Source organism: Acomys russatus, chromosome 20, assembly GCF_903995435.1.
Source record: "Acomys russatus chromosome 20, mAcoRus1.1, whole genome shotgun sequence".
Taxonomy (NCBI): Eukaryota; Metazoa; Chordata; class Mammalia; order Rodentia; family Muridae; genus Acomys; species Acomys russatus.
The window spans coordinates 25050892-25067213 of NC_067156.1; the positions used below are offsets into that span (position 1 = coordinate 25050892).

At 46.8% G+C, this 16322-nt stretch overlaps 2 protein-coding genes across 2 annotated transcripts in view; both read right to left on the bottom strand.

Moving 5' to 3' along the window:
• Pfdn1 (prefoldin subunit 1) overlaps positions 1-3413 on the bottom strand; it is a 53478-nt gene extending 50065 nt beyond the window's left edge. The window contains exon 1 of the mRNA XM_051163011.1: positions 3289-3413. Coding sequence (XP_051018968.1) covers positions 3289-3321 — 33 coding nt within the window. The 5' untranslated portion in view covers positions 3322-3413. The remainder of the gene's footprint in view (positions 1-3288) is intronic.
• A 4530-nt stretch (positions 3414-7943) lies between these two features.
• Cdt1 (chromatin licensing and DNA replication factor 1) lies at positions 7944-9050 on the bottom strand (the record flags this gene model as incomplete). The annotated part of the gene is given in 6 exon segments (XM_051163986.1): positions 7944-8152; positions 8155-8358; positions 8361-8392; positions 8394-8622; positions 8625-8822; positions 8825-9050. Coding segments are annotated over 6 exon segments (1098 nt in total), but the record flags the coding sequence as incomplete, so codon positions are not given.
• Positions 9051-16322: the final 7272 nt, after the last annotated feature.

Consider the following 16322-nt stretch of genomic DNA (forward strand, 5'->3'; position numbering starts at 1 on the left):
CACTAAACAACTAGAACTCACAGCCCTCATGTTATTTCAAAACCCAGCAGCAGAGCCAGACCTGGTGTCTCACACTTATAACTAGGAGGTGGAAGCAGGAGGATCAGACCCATGGCAGACACAGCACTAACATTTCCGTACATGCACGTACCCACTTAAAAATTAATTTTTAACTACGTATAGCTAGATGGATAGACAGATCAATAGATCAATAGATAGACAGATAGATGATGGATGGAGAGATAGACAGACAGACAGATAGATGATGGGTGGATGGATGGATGGACGGATGGAGGAACAGACAGGCAGACAGGCAGAAGTCTATGAGATGGCTCAGCGGGCAAAGGGACTTATTTACCAAGCCTAACAACCTGAGTTCTGCCAGGCGTGGTGGCACACGCCTTTAATCTCAGCACTCGGGAGGCAGAGGCAGGTGGATCACTGTGAGGTTGAGGCCAGCCTGGTGTACAAAGTGAGTCTAGGATAGCTAAGGCTACACAGAGAAACCCTGTCTCCAAAACCCAAAAAATAAAATAAAATAAAAAATAACCACAACAACAAACTGAGTTCCATCCCTGGAAGCTCAGTGCACATGATAAAAGGAGAAAACCAGCCCCCCAAAATTATAGTCTGACCTCCACACATTCTAACTACATACTAGCATCACGGCATGTGTGTATCCACACACAAATCGATATCTGAGATTTACATGTCCAGGCATGAGGTGCACACTTTTAATCCCCCACACTCAGGAGGCAGAGGCAGAAGGATTTCTCATGAATTCAAGGCTATGCTAGTCTACAGAGTGAGCTGCAGGCTAGTCAGGGTTACAGGACGAGACCATGTCTCAAAAAAGAAAAAGGCACTTAAGGACTGAGATTTAAAGCACAAGAGAATGCTGTATAAGGCTAAGTTTAACCCTTGCAGGACAAGAACAGCAAAAACCAAGGCATCCCCAGAACAATAGCAAGTGGCTTCTTTTATTAGGAACAGCAGCTCTTTCAGCTGTTGGGTTGCTTGGGCAAAGGTGAACCAGTGGCAGCTCCTTAAGCTGCGACCCAAGGTTCACTCCCAGGACCCCACAAAGAACACTGAGCCAGGGATCTGGAGGAGTGGCTCAGGGAATAAGAGCACTGGCTACTCTTGCAGAAGACCAGGTTTGGCTCCCAGTACCCACCCCACAGGTCACAACCACCTGTAACTACAGTGTCAGGGAGACGCACACATGACATACTGATATTCAAGCAGGCAAGACACTCACATACATACCATACAACTTGTTTAATGGTAGGCACAGAGGCAGAGAAAGAGGGTCTCTACATGCAGCTCGCTAGACAGACAATGTAGCCAAAGTGGCAATCCCTAGGTCCCAGTGACAAGCCTTTTCTAAAAAAACAAAACAAACAAACAAACGAAGAGGAGGAGAGTAGGAAGCTCTGGGTGCAAATCCTAGCACTGGGGACACTAGGTGTATGGTGCATGCCAGCTACACAGCCAAGTTCCTGGCCAGCCCAGGCTACATGAGACCTTGTCTCTAGGGAAGAAAATGAAACACAGTCGGCCTCAGTGAGATGGCTCAGCTTGCCTAGAAGGCCTGATGGCCAGAGTTCTATACCCAGGACCCACCTGGTATGGAGGAACCAACTCCCAAAAGCTGTTCTCTGACCTCCACTAAGCTCCCTGTAGGCATGTCTAGACAGACAGACACAGACACACTTTTTAAAATGTTTCTCGGGCTGGGCATGATGGCACACACCTTTAATCCCAGCACTTGGGAGGCAGAGGCAGGTGGATCTCTGTGAGTTTGAGGCTAGCCTGGTCTACAAAACAAAGAGAGTTCCAGGACAGCCAGGCCATTTACACAGAGAAACTCTTGTCTCAAAAAACAAAAAAACAACAACAAACTCACCTAAAGAGCCTACTGATGGGAAAAAAAAAATGTTATGATAATATCAAATTCTAGGCTCAGTTTTTAAAATGTATTTATTACTGTATGTGTGGGTATGGGCCAGTGTACTGGGGAGTGCCTCAGAGATGACACAGAATAACTCTGAGCAGTCTCTCCTTCTACCATGAGTTCCAGGTGTAACAGTTAAGCAGCCAGGCCACCCAGGAAGCGCCTTTATCCACTAACCCCTCTTGCTGCCTGGGGCTCGATCTTTGAAGACTTTTCTCGCTGGTGGCCCTAGCACGTGTCTACTGTCCCAATAATCAGGAGGTCGGGGCACTAAAGAACATTAGGGGTTCAGGCCCTGACCAAATAAACCAACCTACATACCTTTCTAGTTTACCTTTCTAGAAAATTAGATTTAAACTGCATGAATTCTAGGGTCCTTTCTAATTACCAAAACCTCGCCACAAAGAAAGCACAGCCTGAGGTCTTAGAAGTGTTAGGATTCTATGACTTTCAAGTGGCAAAAAATGTTTCCAATTAACACAACCCACTTATAAAAGGGCATTTGACTCAAGACTGTAATTCCATAACTCATGGGCTGAGGTAGAAGACTGTCTGGAGTTGAGTTCAAGGCCAGCCTGGCTACAAAGTAAATCCAAGGCCAATCTAGAACACACTGAGACAATCTCAAAAAAAAAAAAAAAAAAAAGGCACACTAACAAGAAAACCATTTATAATCATCAGAATGAGAAAGAAAGAAAGAAAGAAAGAAAGAAAAAAAAAAAAAAAAAAGACCCAATTCCTCTGAAAGCTTTTTTTTGGAAACCCTACTGGATGTTTTTGGGTTTGGTTTTAGGGTGTTTTTTGGGGGTGGGGGAGCAAGTTCTGTAAAAAGGAGATGGGCAGGGAGGACTAAAGCCGTGGCGTGAACATTACTATAACAGTGTCTGGTTTCCTGAGCTGTGGATACAAGAAACTTTCAAAGTATGGTATAAAATGACCTAAAAAGCAAAGGATGCAGCTGGAGTTTTTCAAATCAAATGAGAAAACCGAATTATAGGTGCCTCGGATCCAGCATCAGTGTTAAGACGCTGCCTTCGGTTCTTGCTATGAAATTGGGTCCCTGGCGTTCTCCAAACCGCAGAGAGAGCATAAGGACGCACAGCAGCCCAGCCCGAGACCCAGCCACCGACTCAGCCACCCCGCCCGAAGCAGCTCCTGCTCGCCAGAGCCCCCTCCTGAAGTCGAGAGGGTCCGGCCTCGGGACTCCCGGCGGCCAGGCCCCGCCCCCTACAGCCTCTTCCTACAGCGAGACTCCAGCCTCCCCCCATTCTTGTCCCCACTCGCTTCATCCTTCAAACAGAAGGTTCTGTCTGCTCGAAAGCCCCCTTTACCTTCTTCAACTCCAGATCAAAGGAGGCCGCCATATTGGAGCACTCTATGCGCCTGCGTTAGAGGTAAGCCGGAAAGGGATGGGGGAAGGGCGCTTTCAGGCTTACTTGCTGGGCTTGCCTCTGCGCCTGCGCAAAAGTGAAACTCAAAAGTAACCGGGGTTTCTTACTCTGTACTCTATCTACCCCACTCCAGCACTCTGCCAAGAGACAAGTGACCCTCTAAACACTGGGAATCCCGATTAAATTCGATAAGCGTGTAATCGCTGAGGTATGGCTCGCTCTTATTTTCCACATACCTTCCTTTAGGCTGCGGAATTGAAACAGCTTTGTGGTTCAGCATACATCAAGCATTCAGTCCTTCGGCCAATCTCTGTGTTGTCAGGGGTGTATAAAGCCCTCAGCTTCGGGCAGACCAGTACGCCTCTCTGAAGGTATGGCTGGAATCGTCATCCAAAAGGAACTTAATTCTGCTGACGCCTCCTCAAAGACCTTCTAGACACAGTGCTTCTCACGAAAAGCCACGTCCGTTTGTTGAACTCAGACTCCTGGAGGCAGAATGCTTGCCTAGCACACTTGGAACTCTGGGATTGATCCACAGCACCGCACAAAACAGGTGTGGTGGTGCATGCCTGTGATCCAGTGCTAGGTAGGTAGAGGCAGAAGGATCAGAAGTTCAATGTCAGGTCAGAAAAAATGGCCCAGGCAATAAAGGTGCTTACCGCCAAACCTAACTACATGAGTTCAATTCTGAGAACCCACGTGATGCAGCGAACTGATTCCCGCCGTTATCCTCTGACTTCCTTCCGTGCCTATGAACACACAAGTACACTAAATAAATTCAGTGTTTAAAACTGAATTTAAATTAGGAACTGGAGGCATAGGTAGGCAGTTAAGGAGCATGCACTCCTCTTCCGAGGCTAGTGTTTGGCTCTCAGCGGAGGAGGAGGGGTGGGCGGGGGTGGGGGAGATCCAACATCTCTAGCCTCTGTAAGCACCTCTTTGTTGGTCTGATGTATTTTGATGCTAATTAATAAAAGGTATTCACACCTGGACAGGGCAAATGAGATAGGCGTGGCTAAGGTTCCCCATCATTGGGAGACAGAGAGAATCTTGGGAAGAAGAGAGGCCGCCATGGGTTAGATGGAAGAGAAGCACATGACCAGCGTGGATGAGATTTGGCACAGATGAAGAACATTAGCAAGCATATGGAATTATGGATGGGAGGTAGCTTGATAGAAATTATTAGAAGCAGATGGCATGGGATTGGGGCAGGTTTAGGGGATTAATATCTGCCCTGCCCCAGGTTAACTAAGACTATTTTAAAATATAACAAGTGTCTGTGTCTTGATTGATTGCTATCAGGTTATATTACCATAATAATAATTACAGGCCTGATAATAAACATTATTAGGCCCTACTGGTAGACTAACAAGTGGCGCTCGCCGTGGGGCAATTATTAGGCAATACCGATAATTTTTTTTTAAGATTTGTTTACTTATTATTATGTATACAGTGTTCTGCTTGCATGTACTCCTAAAAGCCAGAAGAGGGCGCCACATCACATTACAGATGGTTATGAGCCACCATGTGGTTGCTGGGAATTGAACTCAGGACCTTTGGAAAAGCAGGCGGTGCTCTTAACCACTGAGCCATCTCTCCAGCCCCTAGGCAATACCAATAATTTAACAGCAACACCTCTACTTATATGCTCACACACATGCACGCATGTGTGCATAATTAAAAATAAAAAGAATAAATCTTTTTAAACCCTGTCTTGAAAAAAATAAAATAAGGATAAAAATAAATAAAAGGCCAGGTATAACCGGTTAGTGACGACGCACACCTTTAATTCCAGCACTCGGGAGACAGAGACAGAGGCAGAGGCAGAGGCAGTCGGATTTCTGTGAGTTCCAGGTCAGCCTGGTCTACAAAGCAAATCCAGGACAGTCAAGGCTACACAGAGAAACCCCGTGTCAAAAAACCAAACCAAAAGAAGAACAACAACAAGAACAAGAAAGCTTTTCTCTGAAAAAATAAAAAATAAAATAAAATAATGAGAGAAAGGAGAAAGGCTCCCTCTTTCTCTTCCTCTTCCTTCCCGATAGACTGTGGACATGGTAGTGCCAAGTGGTCTTGGATCACATGGGTACGACAGAAGGAGCCTGGACATATTTATCTTATGGTGCTTATGCATGCATGGCTGTGGTAGAGAGAGAAAGGTTCTATCCTGTTTGAGCAGTGACTATTTTGGATACCTGTCATAGCAGCTGGATTTGTATTATACTAATCCTCCTTATTCACAGGGGCAAGAGTTATTATTTCTACAGAGTGGACTGAGACTGCATAGATGCCCTAAGGATTATTTTTTCCTTGTCAGGAAAGTAGTAGTTTCCAGTAGTTTGACTAGGCCAAAAATTTAGCAGTCTTTCCATTTCGAGACAGAGTTTCACTAAATAGTCCAGGCTGACCTGTATATAGTTGGCTTCGAACTCACTGTGTAGTCCAGGCTGGCCAGAGTACAAGATCTGTCCCTTGAATGTTGGGCTGCCACAATACCTGGATTTTTCTTGTTTAGTTAGTCTTTTTTATTTTTTGAGACCTGGTTTCTCTGTGTAGCACTGGCTGTTCTGGAACTCATTTGTAAATCAGGCTGGCCTTGAACTCAGAGATCCACCTGCCTCTGCCTCTTTGTGTGCTGGGATTACAGGCATGCACCACCACTGCCTGATGGCTGCTACTGCTGCTTTCTTCTCCTTCTTCTCCTTCTTCTCCTTCTTCTCCTTCTTCTTCTTCTTCTTCTTCTTCTTCTTCTTCTTCTTCCTCCTCCTCCTCCTCCTCCTCCTCCTCCTCCTCCTCTATATTTTGGTACATGTGTATATGTGCTCATGTGTGTACAGGTTGAGGTGTTTGTGCTTGTGTGTAGGTCAGAAATCAATATCAGGTGTCTTTTTCTATCAATTTCCACTTAATATTTTGAGACAGTGCTTCTCACTGAACTTGACAACACAGCTAGACTAACTGCCAGCAAGCTCTAGGGATCCACCTGACTGTGCCTCCTGACACTAGGATTAGAGATGCACACTGCTGCACCAGGCTTTTTACATGGGCTCTGAGGATTTGAACTCAGGTCCTTATACTTGCACAGCAAGCATTTTACCAACCTTGCCAAACCCTAGCCCCTATTTTATATTTTGTTTGTCTATTTGTTTGTTTGGGCTTTCTTTTGTTTTGTTTGTTTAACTACAAGGCTTGGAGAGAGAGTTGAGTGATTAAGAGCACTGACTGCTTTTCCAGAGGACCCAGGTTCTATTCCCAGCACCCACATGGCGGTAAGCAACCTTCTGTAACTGCAATTCCGGGGGAAGAGGGGGGGAGCTTGCCTCCCTCTTCTGGTCACTCTGGGTACTGCATGCACATGGTGCACATACATACAGGCAAGCAAAACACCCATAAACATAAAACAAAAAAATTACAGTAGCTAAATCATAATATGGAGTAAGGTAAGGTTTATTAAATGCTTTATAAGTCTAGAATTTTACTTCTTTTTGTTTGTTTTTGAAACAGGGCCTTACTCTGTAGCTCTGGTTATGCTAACACAGAGATCTACCTTCCTCTGTCTCAGGAGAGCTGGAATTAAAGACACTTACCACCACACCTGGCTTTTTCTTTCTTTTTAAAGTGTGTGTGTGTGTGTGTGTGTGTGTGTGTGTGTGTGTGTGTGTGTGTGTGTGTGTGTGAGTTTATGTGTGCCATTTGCATTCTGGTGCCCACAGGGAAGTGGGGGAGGGATCCAGCCTACTATTTCACATCATTCTTGTCTGTACAGTTTAAAACACCAAAACACAGCCAGGTATGGTGGCACACGCCTTCAATCCCAGCACTCAGGAGGCGGAGGCAGAGGCAGGCAGGTAGATGTGAGTTTGAGGCCAGCTTGGTCCAAAAGCTAGTCCAGGACAAGCAGGCCTACACAGAGAAATCCTGTCGCGAAAACAACAACAACAAAAACAAAAAAACCCACCCAAACCCCAGGCTGGTGAGATAGCGCAATAGGCAGATGCTTGCCACCAAAACTCACAACCTAAGTTGGTAGAACCAACAGCTGTAAGTTTTTCTTTGACCTTCACATGGACTTCATTACACACACGCACACACGCACACACACACACACACACACACACACACACACACACACACTTTTTAATGTAATTATTTTTATTTTCTTGATCTCAAAGCCTTTATCAAGTTATAGCCATTATATACAGAAGGCCCAACTTCACTTGGCCACTCAGATTGTCCTTGTGAAATCTGGAAGTTCAAGTTCTGTGTGGGTCTTAAGGCTCTGAGCAAGACAGCAACTCCCAGGAGTGCTGAGGAGCAGGAGCAGGGCCAAGCTGGCCCAGGCCCTTCACCTGGACCTTGATAGTTCCTAGAACTAGCTTTGAGTAGCTTGCAGGATGGACACCCAACATGCCCTGATTTCCCAGTCTGTTCCCCCAATGCTCCCACAAGGGCTGGGTCTGGGGTACCCCAAAGCCTCAGAAACTAATCTAACCCCAACACGATGAGATTCATAACCACACTGGCAGTAGGCCCTTGGTCCTGTGACGTGAAGAGGGACACTTAAAGTGCATTGTACTGATGAAAGGGACAGACCATCAAGGCGAGGAATTCAAGTCATAGCCCCTCAACGTCCACCTGCTGACCTGGTGGGCCAGCCTCGCAGTGAGGCCAGCCAGATCAGTGGCTTTATCCAGTTTGATGTAGGTCTCAGTGCGAATGCGGTGCAGGCTGAGCCAGTCTGGCAGCAACTCGGCCAGGAGCAACAGGTGCTTCTCCATCTCCCCTGGACTCAGGGTAGCTCATTGAAAGCCTTGTGATGCTCCTTGACTCGCTCCACCAGGTTCTGCCGGAAGACCTGCCGGCGCTGCAGGAGGCACACATCTGTGGGCTGTGTGGCACCACCACCAGCCTCGTGGTCCAGCAAGGGCTCTATGGTGAGTTGGTAATCAGATCTCTTGATGCTGTCCTTGAAGGTGGGGACATTGCATTCCTGGCGGAAGCAATACAACCAGAATACACAGTTTTGATCTGGCCCACGCTGCGTGTGCATCATGTCCTGAACTCCTTGCTTGACTTTAGCGAAGGTCACGGTCTCAGAGCGATTGTGGAGCATGCCCACAATAGTGTCCATGCTGCGGAACATCTCAGCCAGCACTTGATACTTGTATGGCAGGACAAGGCCCGGAGGACCAGGCTGGGCCAGGGCATGGAAGCGCTGGTACGCAGGGACTTTCTCAACATATGGTTGCTATGTGGGCTCCTTGGCATCAGGGTACAAGGCTCCACAGCATTCTTCTGGACTCCAGCCCTCAGGGCCCCAGCCTGGGCTCCCAACTTACATGTCTGCCTCAGGCAGGCCTGGAGCTCGGAGATGGAGTCATCTGAGGGGACCTTGTCCCGCTGTTGAGCTGTGGCACAAAGGTCTGGACCTTCTGAAACAGTGGTGCTCTTTATTCTGATAGGGATGGGCGACTTGGGGATCCAGGGTCAGCTGGAGAGCTGGCATGAGCTGGGGAACTGGGGCAGGGTTCCAGTCCAGGCAGCTGCAACCTCTGGCACCTAGGTGGCAAAGGCTGATGGCTTCTGGGTTCAGCATGGGGACATGCGTGTTTGTGATTATTGTAGGGTTTGTGATGAGACCTGGCCCCTGGTACAGTAAGGCCCGGGCATCGGCAAGCATAGAAATCGGTGACACAACTTTGTCATAGTGCAAAAAAAAAAAAAAAAAAAAAATACCCCAAAAACTTAGCTTTTAACCTGTTTTGTTTTGTTTTTCTAGACAGGGTTTCTCTGTGTAGTCTGGGCTGTCCTGGACTCACTTTGTAGACCAGGCTGGCCTCGAACTCACAGAGATCCACCTGCCTCTGCCTCCTGAGTTTTTTTTTTTTTTTTTTTTTTTTAACATTTTTAAATAAAACTTTAAAAACCCTAAACATGCCAGATGTGGTAGCATACACCTTTAATGTCAGCACTCAGGGAGGCAGAGGCAGGTAGATCTCTGTGAGTTAAAGGCCAGCTTGGCCTACAAAGAGAGCTCCAGGACAGACAGGGCTACACACAGAAACCCTGTCTCAAAAACAAACAAACAAAATGAAACCAAAAGAAGCAGAGGCAGGTGGATCTCTGTGAGTTCAAGGCCAGCCTGGACTACAACGTGAGTCTAGGAAAGCCAGGAGGACTGTTACATTGAGAAACCCTGTCTCTAAAAACCAAAACAAACAAACAACAAAAAAACCTGAATAAAAAGAATCACATTAAAATGGGCAGATGGGGCTGGAAGATGGATCAGAAATTGAGAGCACATACTGCTCTTCGTGAGTGTGGTTGCTTGAACAAGAATGGCCCCTACAGACTCATATTGAATAGAACTCTTTGATAGGATTAGAAGAATTAGGTGTAGCCTTGTTGGAGGAAGTATGTCACAGGGGGAGGGCTTTGAAGTTTCTAGAGCCCAAGCCAGGCTCAGTGTCTGTCTTTGCCTACAGATTGGGGTGTGGCTCTCAGGTACTGCTCCAGCGCCTGTCGGGATGCCACTACACCCCCATCATGATGTTAATGGAGTAGGGCCTCTGAAACTGTAAACAAGCCCCCAATTAAACACTTCCTTTTATAAGAAAAATTTTCTCATTAATTAATTGCTCCTTCCTCTCCTTCCAGTCCCACCCTCTCCCCTTCTCCTCAGGAAAGAGGAACCCTCCCACCCCTGCCAACTCCTCCACTGAGGCCAGAAAAGGCAGCCCAACTAAGGGAAAGTGATCCAAAATCAGGCAACAGAGTCCATGTCAGAGACAGCCCCTGCTCCACTTACTAGAGGACCCTCCTGAAGTGTGAGCTGCCCATGAGCTACATACGTGTAGAGGACCTTGGTCCAGTCCATGCTTGCTCTTTGGTTGGTGCCTCAGTCTCTGTGTGTCCCGATGGGCCTAGGTTAGTTTATTCTGTTGGTCTTGTGGAGTTCTTGTCCCCTCCAGGTACCTCTATCCTTCCTCCAGCCCAACTCTTCCACAAGACTCCCTGAGTTCCGCCTAATGTTTTGGCTGAGGGTCTCAGCATCTGTTTCCATCTGCTGCTGGGTGGAGCCTCTCAGAGGGCACTTATGTTAGGCTCCTGTTTGCAAGAATAGCAAACCGAGTATCATTAATACTGTCAGGGGTTGGCTTTCACCCCTGGGGTAGGTCTCAAGCTGGGCCAGGCATTGTTTGGCCCTTCCCTCAATCTCTTTCTCTTGCCTTAGCACCGAAAATAATTCTTCTTCTTCCTCCTCCTCCTCCTCCTCCTCCTCTTCCTCCTCCTCTTCTTCTTCTTCTTCTTCTTGTTTTTTGAGACAGGGTTTCTCTGTGTAGCCTTGGCTGTCCTGGACTCACTGTGTAGATCAGGCTGGCCTCAAACTCACAAGGATCCAAATCCAATAGCCTCTGCCTCCCGAGTGCTGGGATTACAGGCGTGTGCCACACCTGGCTCCATTGATTCTTCTGAAAATATATTTTCCCCTTTGTTTGTCACAAACACTTTGTTTTTCTACAAAACTTCTAAGTCTAGGGATGTGTGTAGGTTGATGGTAGAGAGCCTAGCATGAAGCCAGGCTCTGCATGTGACCCCTGAAGAACAAAGGAGTGCTGGGAACCCCTTTTCTGTGCTCCTCCAGCTTTCCATTTCCTGGGATTACCTCCTCTACAGAAGAACTTCATATCCTTGTTGCCATTCCCCAATTCATTCTCTGTCTGTCTGTCTGTCTGTCTGTCTGTCTCTCCTCACCCACTTCATGCTTAGGGGTTAAGATGTGAGCTCTCAGCTGTTTCTCCAGCACCGTGCCTGCTCCCGTGGTTCCCACTGCAACAGTCATGGACTCACCCTCTGAAACTGTAAGCCCCTAATTAAATGGCTCCTTTTATAAGTTAGAAAAAATAACTAAGACACATGTACTCTAGCCACTCAGCTAAACTACTCTCACACTGAGTGAGCCCTGGGCGGAGAGCTCAAAGCATGTTAAAAATCAAGTAACACGTGGACAAGGAGATGGCTTTGTAAACAGAAAAACTTAGAGCAGAAACCAATCACTTCCACTACATATGTGTCCTCCATTTCTCTCTCACAGTAACATGGAGGCACATGGTTGCCTATGGTAATAAGCATGACGTTTTCTAGCCTTGTTTGGGCAGATGAGCTTTCTTCAGAGACAAGCTTTCTTCATGTTTCCAAAGAGGTGGGTAGTGCAAAGAGCCTGGGCCGGCAAGCATAGCCTGCATGACACTGTAGTGCCACAAAGACTGAGGCGATATGAACCCTGGGGCTCTGGGTTGACAAGGAAACTGAGGCACAGAACATTTCAATGACTCCACGCTTCCTGGGCTTGCATCTTACAAAAAAAGCCACAAATGACAGCGATGAATGAGGAGGCCAGGCTCCGGCTAGTGCTACACGTGTGGAAGTTGTGAGACACTTAGGGACTTGCTGAAGAATGGAAAGATCTGAAAAGGTACAGAAAAGGTCGGAGTAAATGACCCGTTATTACAACTGAGGTCTTGATGACTCAATGCTCAGCTACCGGTTATTAGTGACTCAAACATTTGAATGCTGGACTCAGTGGCACAAAAAATACCTGAGAGCCAGTGAATAAATGTGCTTGCCATTGAGCCTTTTGTCTTGAGTCTGATCCTTGGAACCCACATAGTGGAAGGAGAGAGAGAACCTAGGATTCCTACAGGCTACCCTCTGACCTCCACACGTACACCAACACATAAATATACCCAAATAAATAGATGTAAAAGCTAAAAAATAAAACAAAATTAAAAAGTAAGCAAGAACAAAAAAAGCAAGTAAGAAAGAAAGAAAAATCAACAAGCCAGGATCTGGTAGGATGGCTCAGTGGGTAAAGATGCTTGCCACCAAAGGAGGCAACCTGAGTTTGAACCCATGGAACTGCATGCTAGAAGGTGAAAAGTGGCTCCTACAAATCCTCTGACCTCCACATGCATTCTGTGATGCGTGTGTGTACACATGTGTATACACACACACACACACACACACACACACACACACACACACTACACATGATACACACAAAATAAAATAAATCAATGCTGTAATAAAGCTTTTGAAGACAAGTTCAAATCCAACCTGGGCTATATAGTGGGACCGTGGTTTGGTGCGGCTGCATCCAGGGAACGTGTTACTATCTAATGGGGGCACACACAGTGGTGCTAAGGGTCTGAGCTGGAGGGACTTCCGAGCCAAGCTAAAGAGCTCGAGTTCCCTCCTGTGTCACTGACATCACAGAGGGCTGTGAACAGGACATGTTTCCCTTTGGAAGGTTGCCACAGGTGCTTTATGTTACATGATTCCCAGAAGATGAGAAACTGGATCAGAAGGTGGGGTGGCCACCTAGACACCAAGCAGCCAGAACTGTGGTAGGTAAAAACAGAGGCAGTCTTCGGGGGTCATCTGATTTTCAAAAATCTGTGCTGTCTTGGGCTAGTGCTCACTTGGTTTTACCTTACGGAAACTGCTTCTACAGGAGCTAAATTATTAGATAAGGGTGAGCAGAGCAGCTCAGCAGACACAAGTATTTAACCTGTGGGCCTGACATTGCCTGGGGTCCATGAAAAAAAATGTCTAAAAGCCAGCAAGATGGGAGGCAGAGATAGGAGACTGACCTGTAATCTTGTGGGCAAGCTAGTCGAGTTTGCAGTACGGCAGAAGTTAAAGAGATCCTGCCTCAGCAAGGCGGAAGGAAAGAATCACTCCTGAAAGTTGTCCCCTGGTCTCCATTCATGTACTGTGGCACCATGCATGTACACACACGCACACACACACACACACACACACACACACACACGAACCCACCCATGCACATGGACCCCACACACACACACATGCATGCACTCATAATACTAATAATAATAATAATAATAAGTGCAAGCCTATAAGCCTAATAAGTGCACAGGCCTATAAACCCAGATGCTGAGGAAGCTGAGACAGGAGGATTGTAAATTCATGCCAGCGTGGGAAACTTGAGACTGTCTCAAAATAAAATTGAGAGTCCAGTACAGGAATAGTACGCTCTCTTGTCTAGCACACAGGAAGCCTGTGATGATTAGCTCTAATGGTCAGCTTGGCAAAATCCAGGGAAAGGTCTCTCAATGAGGGACCATTTAGATGGTTGGCCTGTGAGCCTCTTTGGGGGGGGGGGGTGTCTTGATTATGTAAACCAATGCAGAAAGGCCCAGCCCTCTCTGGGCAGCCATTTCCTAGGTAGAGTGTTTTCCCCTCCCCTCTCACCCCCAGCAGCATTTCTCTGGCTGTCCTGGAACACACTCTGTAGCCCAGGTTGGCCTCAAACCCGGAGATCTGCCTCTGTGTCACAAGTTCTGGGATTAAAGGTATGCATGCCACCGTCAAGTGTGACAAGTCCTTTTTTCTTTTTTTTAAAGATTTATTTATTTATTATCATGTATACAGTGCTCTGCCTACATATACACCTGCAGGCCAGAAGAGGGCATCAGATCACATTATAGATGGTTCTGAACCACCTTGTGGTTGCTGGGAATTGAACTCAGGACCTCCGGAGGAGTAGTCAGTGCCATTAACCTCTGAGCCATCCCTCCAGCCCGACAGGTTGTTCTTAACTACGTAAGACTGGAAAGATGAGCCGGGCGTGGTGGCGCATGCCTTTAATCCCAGCACTCGGGAGGCAGAGGCAGGTGGATCGCTGTGAGTTTGAGGCCAGCCTGGTCTACAAAGTGAGTCCAGGATGGCCAAGGCTACACAGAGAAACCCTGTCTCGAAAAACCAAAAAAAAAAAAAAGACTGGAAAGATGGAGAGATGACTCAGGGGTTTAGAGTGCTTGCTGCTCTGGGTTCAGTTCTCAGCCCCCACATGGCAGCTCACAACTCTCTGCTGCTCCAGTTCTAGAGCTTCTAACACCTCACAGACATACGAGCAGGCAAAACACCAGTGAACATTAAACAAAAATAAATTAAACAGGGGCTGGTGGGGGGAAGTAGTCGCTCATGTGATGTGTTTAGTCCCTGTACTCGGGAGGCAGACACAGGTGGACCTCTGTGAGTTCCAGGACAGCCACATGACAATAACAACAACAAAGGGGGGAAACTGAGCTGACCACAAGGGAGCGAGGGTGTCCATTTCTCCCTCCTTTGGATGTCATGTGACTAGCTGTGTGCAGTTCCTGTCTGTCCCACAGTGATCACCTAGTAACCTGGGACAGTATGCAGAAATAAGCCCTCTCTCCTCTGAGTTACTTTTTTGTCAGGATATTTATCACAGCAATGGAAACGAAACTAGAATAAGGTCCAGTGTTCGACCAGCATTACTTAAAATATATATGAGAGAAACACCTTCTTCACTAATACGCATGTATGGTGTGCTGTTTTGTTGAGACAGGATCTCTCAGAGTCCAGGATGGTTCCATACTCAAGGCTACTTTTGAACCTGCCTAGACCTCCTAAGTGCTCGTCTGTCTTACAAGTTGTGCTGACTAACTTTGTGTCAACTAAACACAAGCTAGAGACATTTGGGTAGAGAAAACGTCAATTGAGAAAATGCCTCCAGCTGATTGGACGGTGGGCAAGCCTGTGGGGTGTTTCCTCGATTGATGTGGAAGGGCACACCTCCCTGTGGGTAGTGCTAGCCCTGGGTGGGTAGGTGGTCCTGGGTAGTGTGAGGAAGCAGGCAGGAAGCAGTGTTTTTCGGTGGCCTCACCGGTCCCTGCACCTTCAGTTCCCTCTTTTAGTTCCCTGGATGTTGGGTTGTAACCAGTAAGATGAAATAAATGCTTTCCTCCTAATATGCTTTTGGTCATGGCATTTTATTGCACCAATAGAAACCCTAACTAGGAGAGCAGGTGAGCACGCTAAGCTTCTTTCCTATTATGTCTGCATAAGAGTTCCCATCATAGCCGGGCGTGGTGGCGCACACCTTTAGATCCCAGCACTCTGAAGGCAGAGGCAGGAGGATCTCTGTGAGTTCGAGGCCAGCCTAGTCTTCAGAGTTCAGGATATCCAGGGCTACACAGAGAAATCCTGCCTCGAAAAGCCAAATAAGTAAGTAAATAAAGATTTAAAAAAGCCATAACTCAAAAAAAAAAAAAAAGCCATAACTCCCAGAGCTTTTAGGCAGGGGCAGTGTGACATAATGGTTAAACCCATTCTAGTGCTAGTGCATGGCTCTGTGGGTAAGGTGCTTGCTGTGAAAGCATGAGTACCCCAGTTTGGACCCCTAGAACTGTCACAACGTGGGGTGCAGTAGCATCTGTAACCTCAGAGGAGGTAGAGGCAGAGGAACCCCTGGGAGCTTGAGGGCCAGTTATCATGGTGTACATGCTGGCAAATAACGTATTGATTGCTCTGTACCTCAGTTTCCCCTAGTACCCCTGCGGGGCTTGGACAGATTTATATATGCCAAGTGATTAGAATGGTACCTGGAACACTAGGTTTGCTTTGAACAGCTTGAAATTTTAGCTGTTATAAACCTTTACCTCCTGGTTTCTTTCTTAAATTTTGTTTTGTTTTGTTTTGTTGTTGTTGTTGATAACTCCATTTCCAAGCTCTCGGCTACCTCCCCTAAGACTGGTAAGAGCATGTGGTCCTGTGGCACTGGAGACCATCTGGCCTGCGAGTAGCCACTGTGTGTACAGAATTGAACTAAAGGATTGTGGTTTGTAACCCCAGCACTCAAAGAGGCAGAGGCAGGTGGCTCTCTGTGAGTTTGAGGCCAGCCTGGTCTACAAAGTGAGTCCAGGACAGCCAGGGCTGTTATACAGAAAAACACTGTATAAAAAAAAAAAAAGAAGAAGAAGAAGAAAGAAAGAAAAGAAAAACAAAACAAAACAAATTTTTTTTTTAATTTTAAAAAGGAATTGAGGCTTATGCTACTCTTCCCCTGAATAGGCCACCTTCCAACATCAAGACAGGGGCAAATAGCTGGGGCTACTAACTGGTAAAGTATATGCTTAATG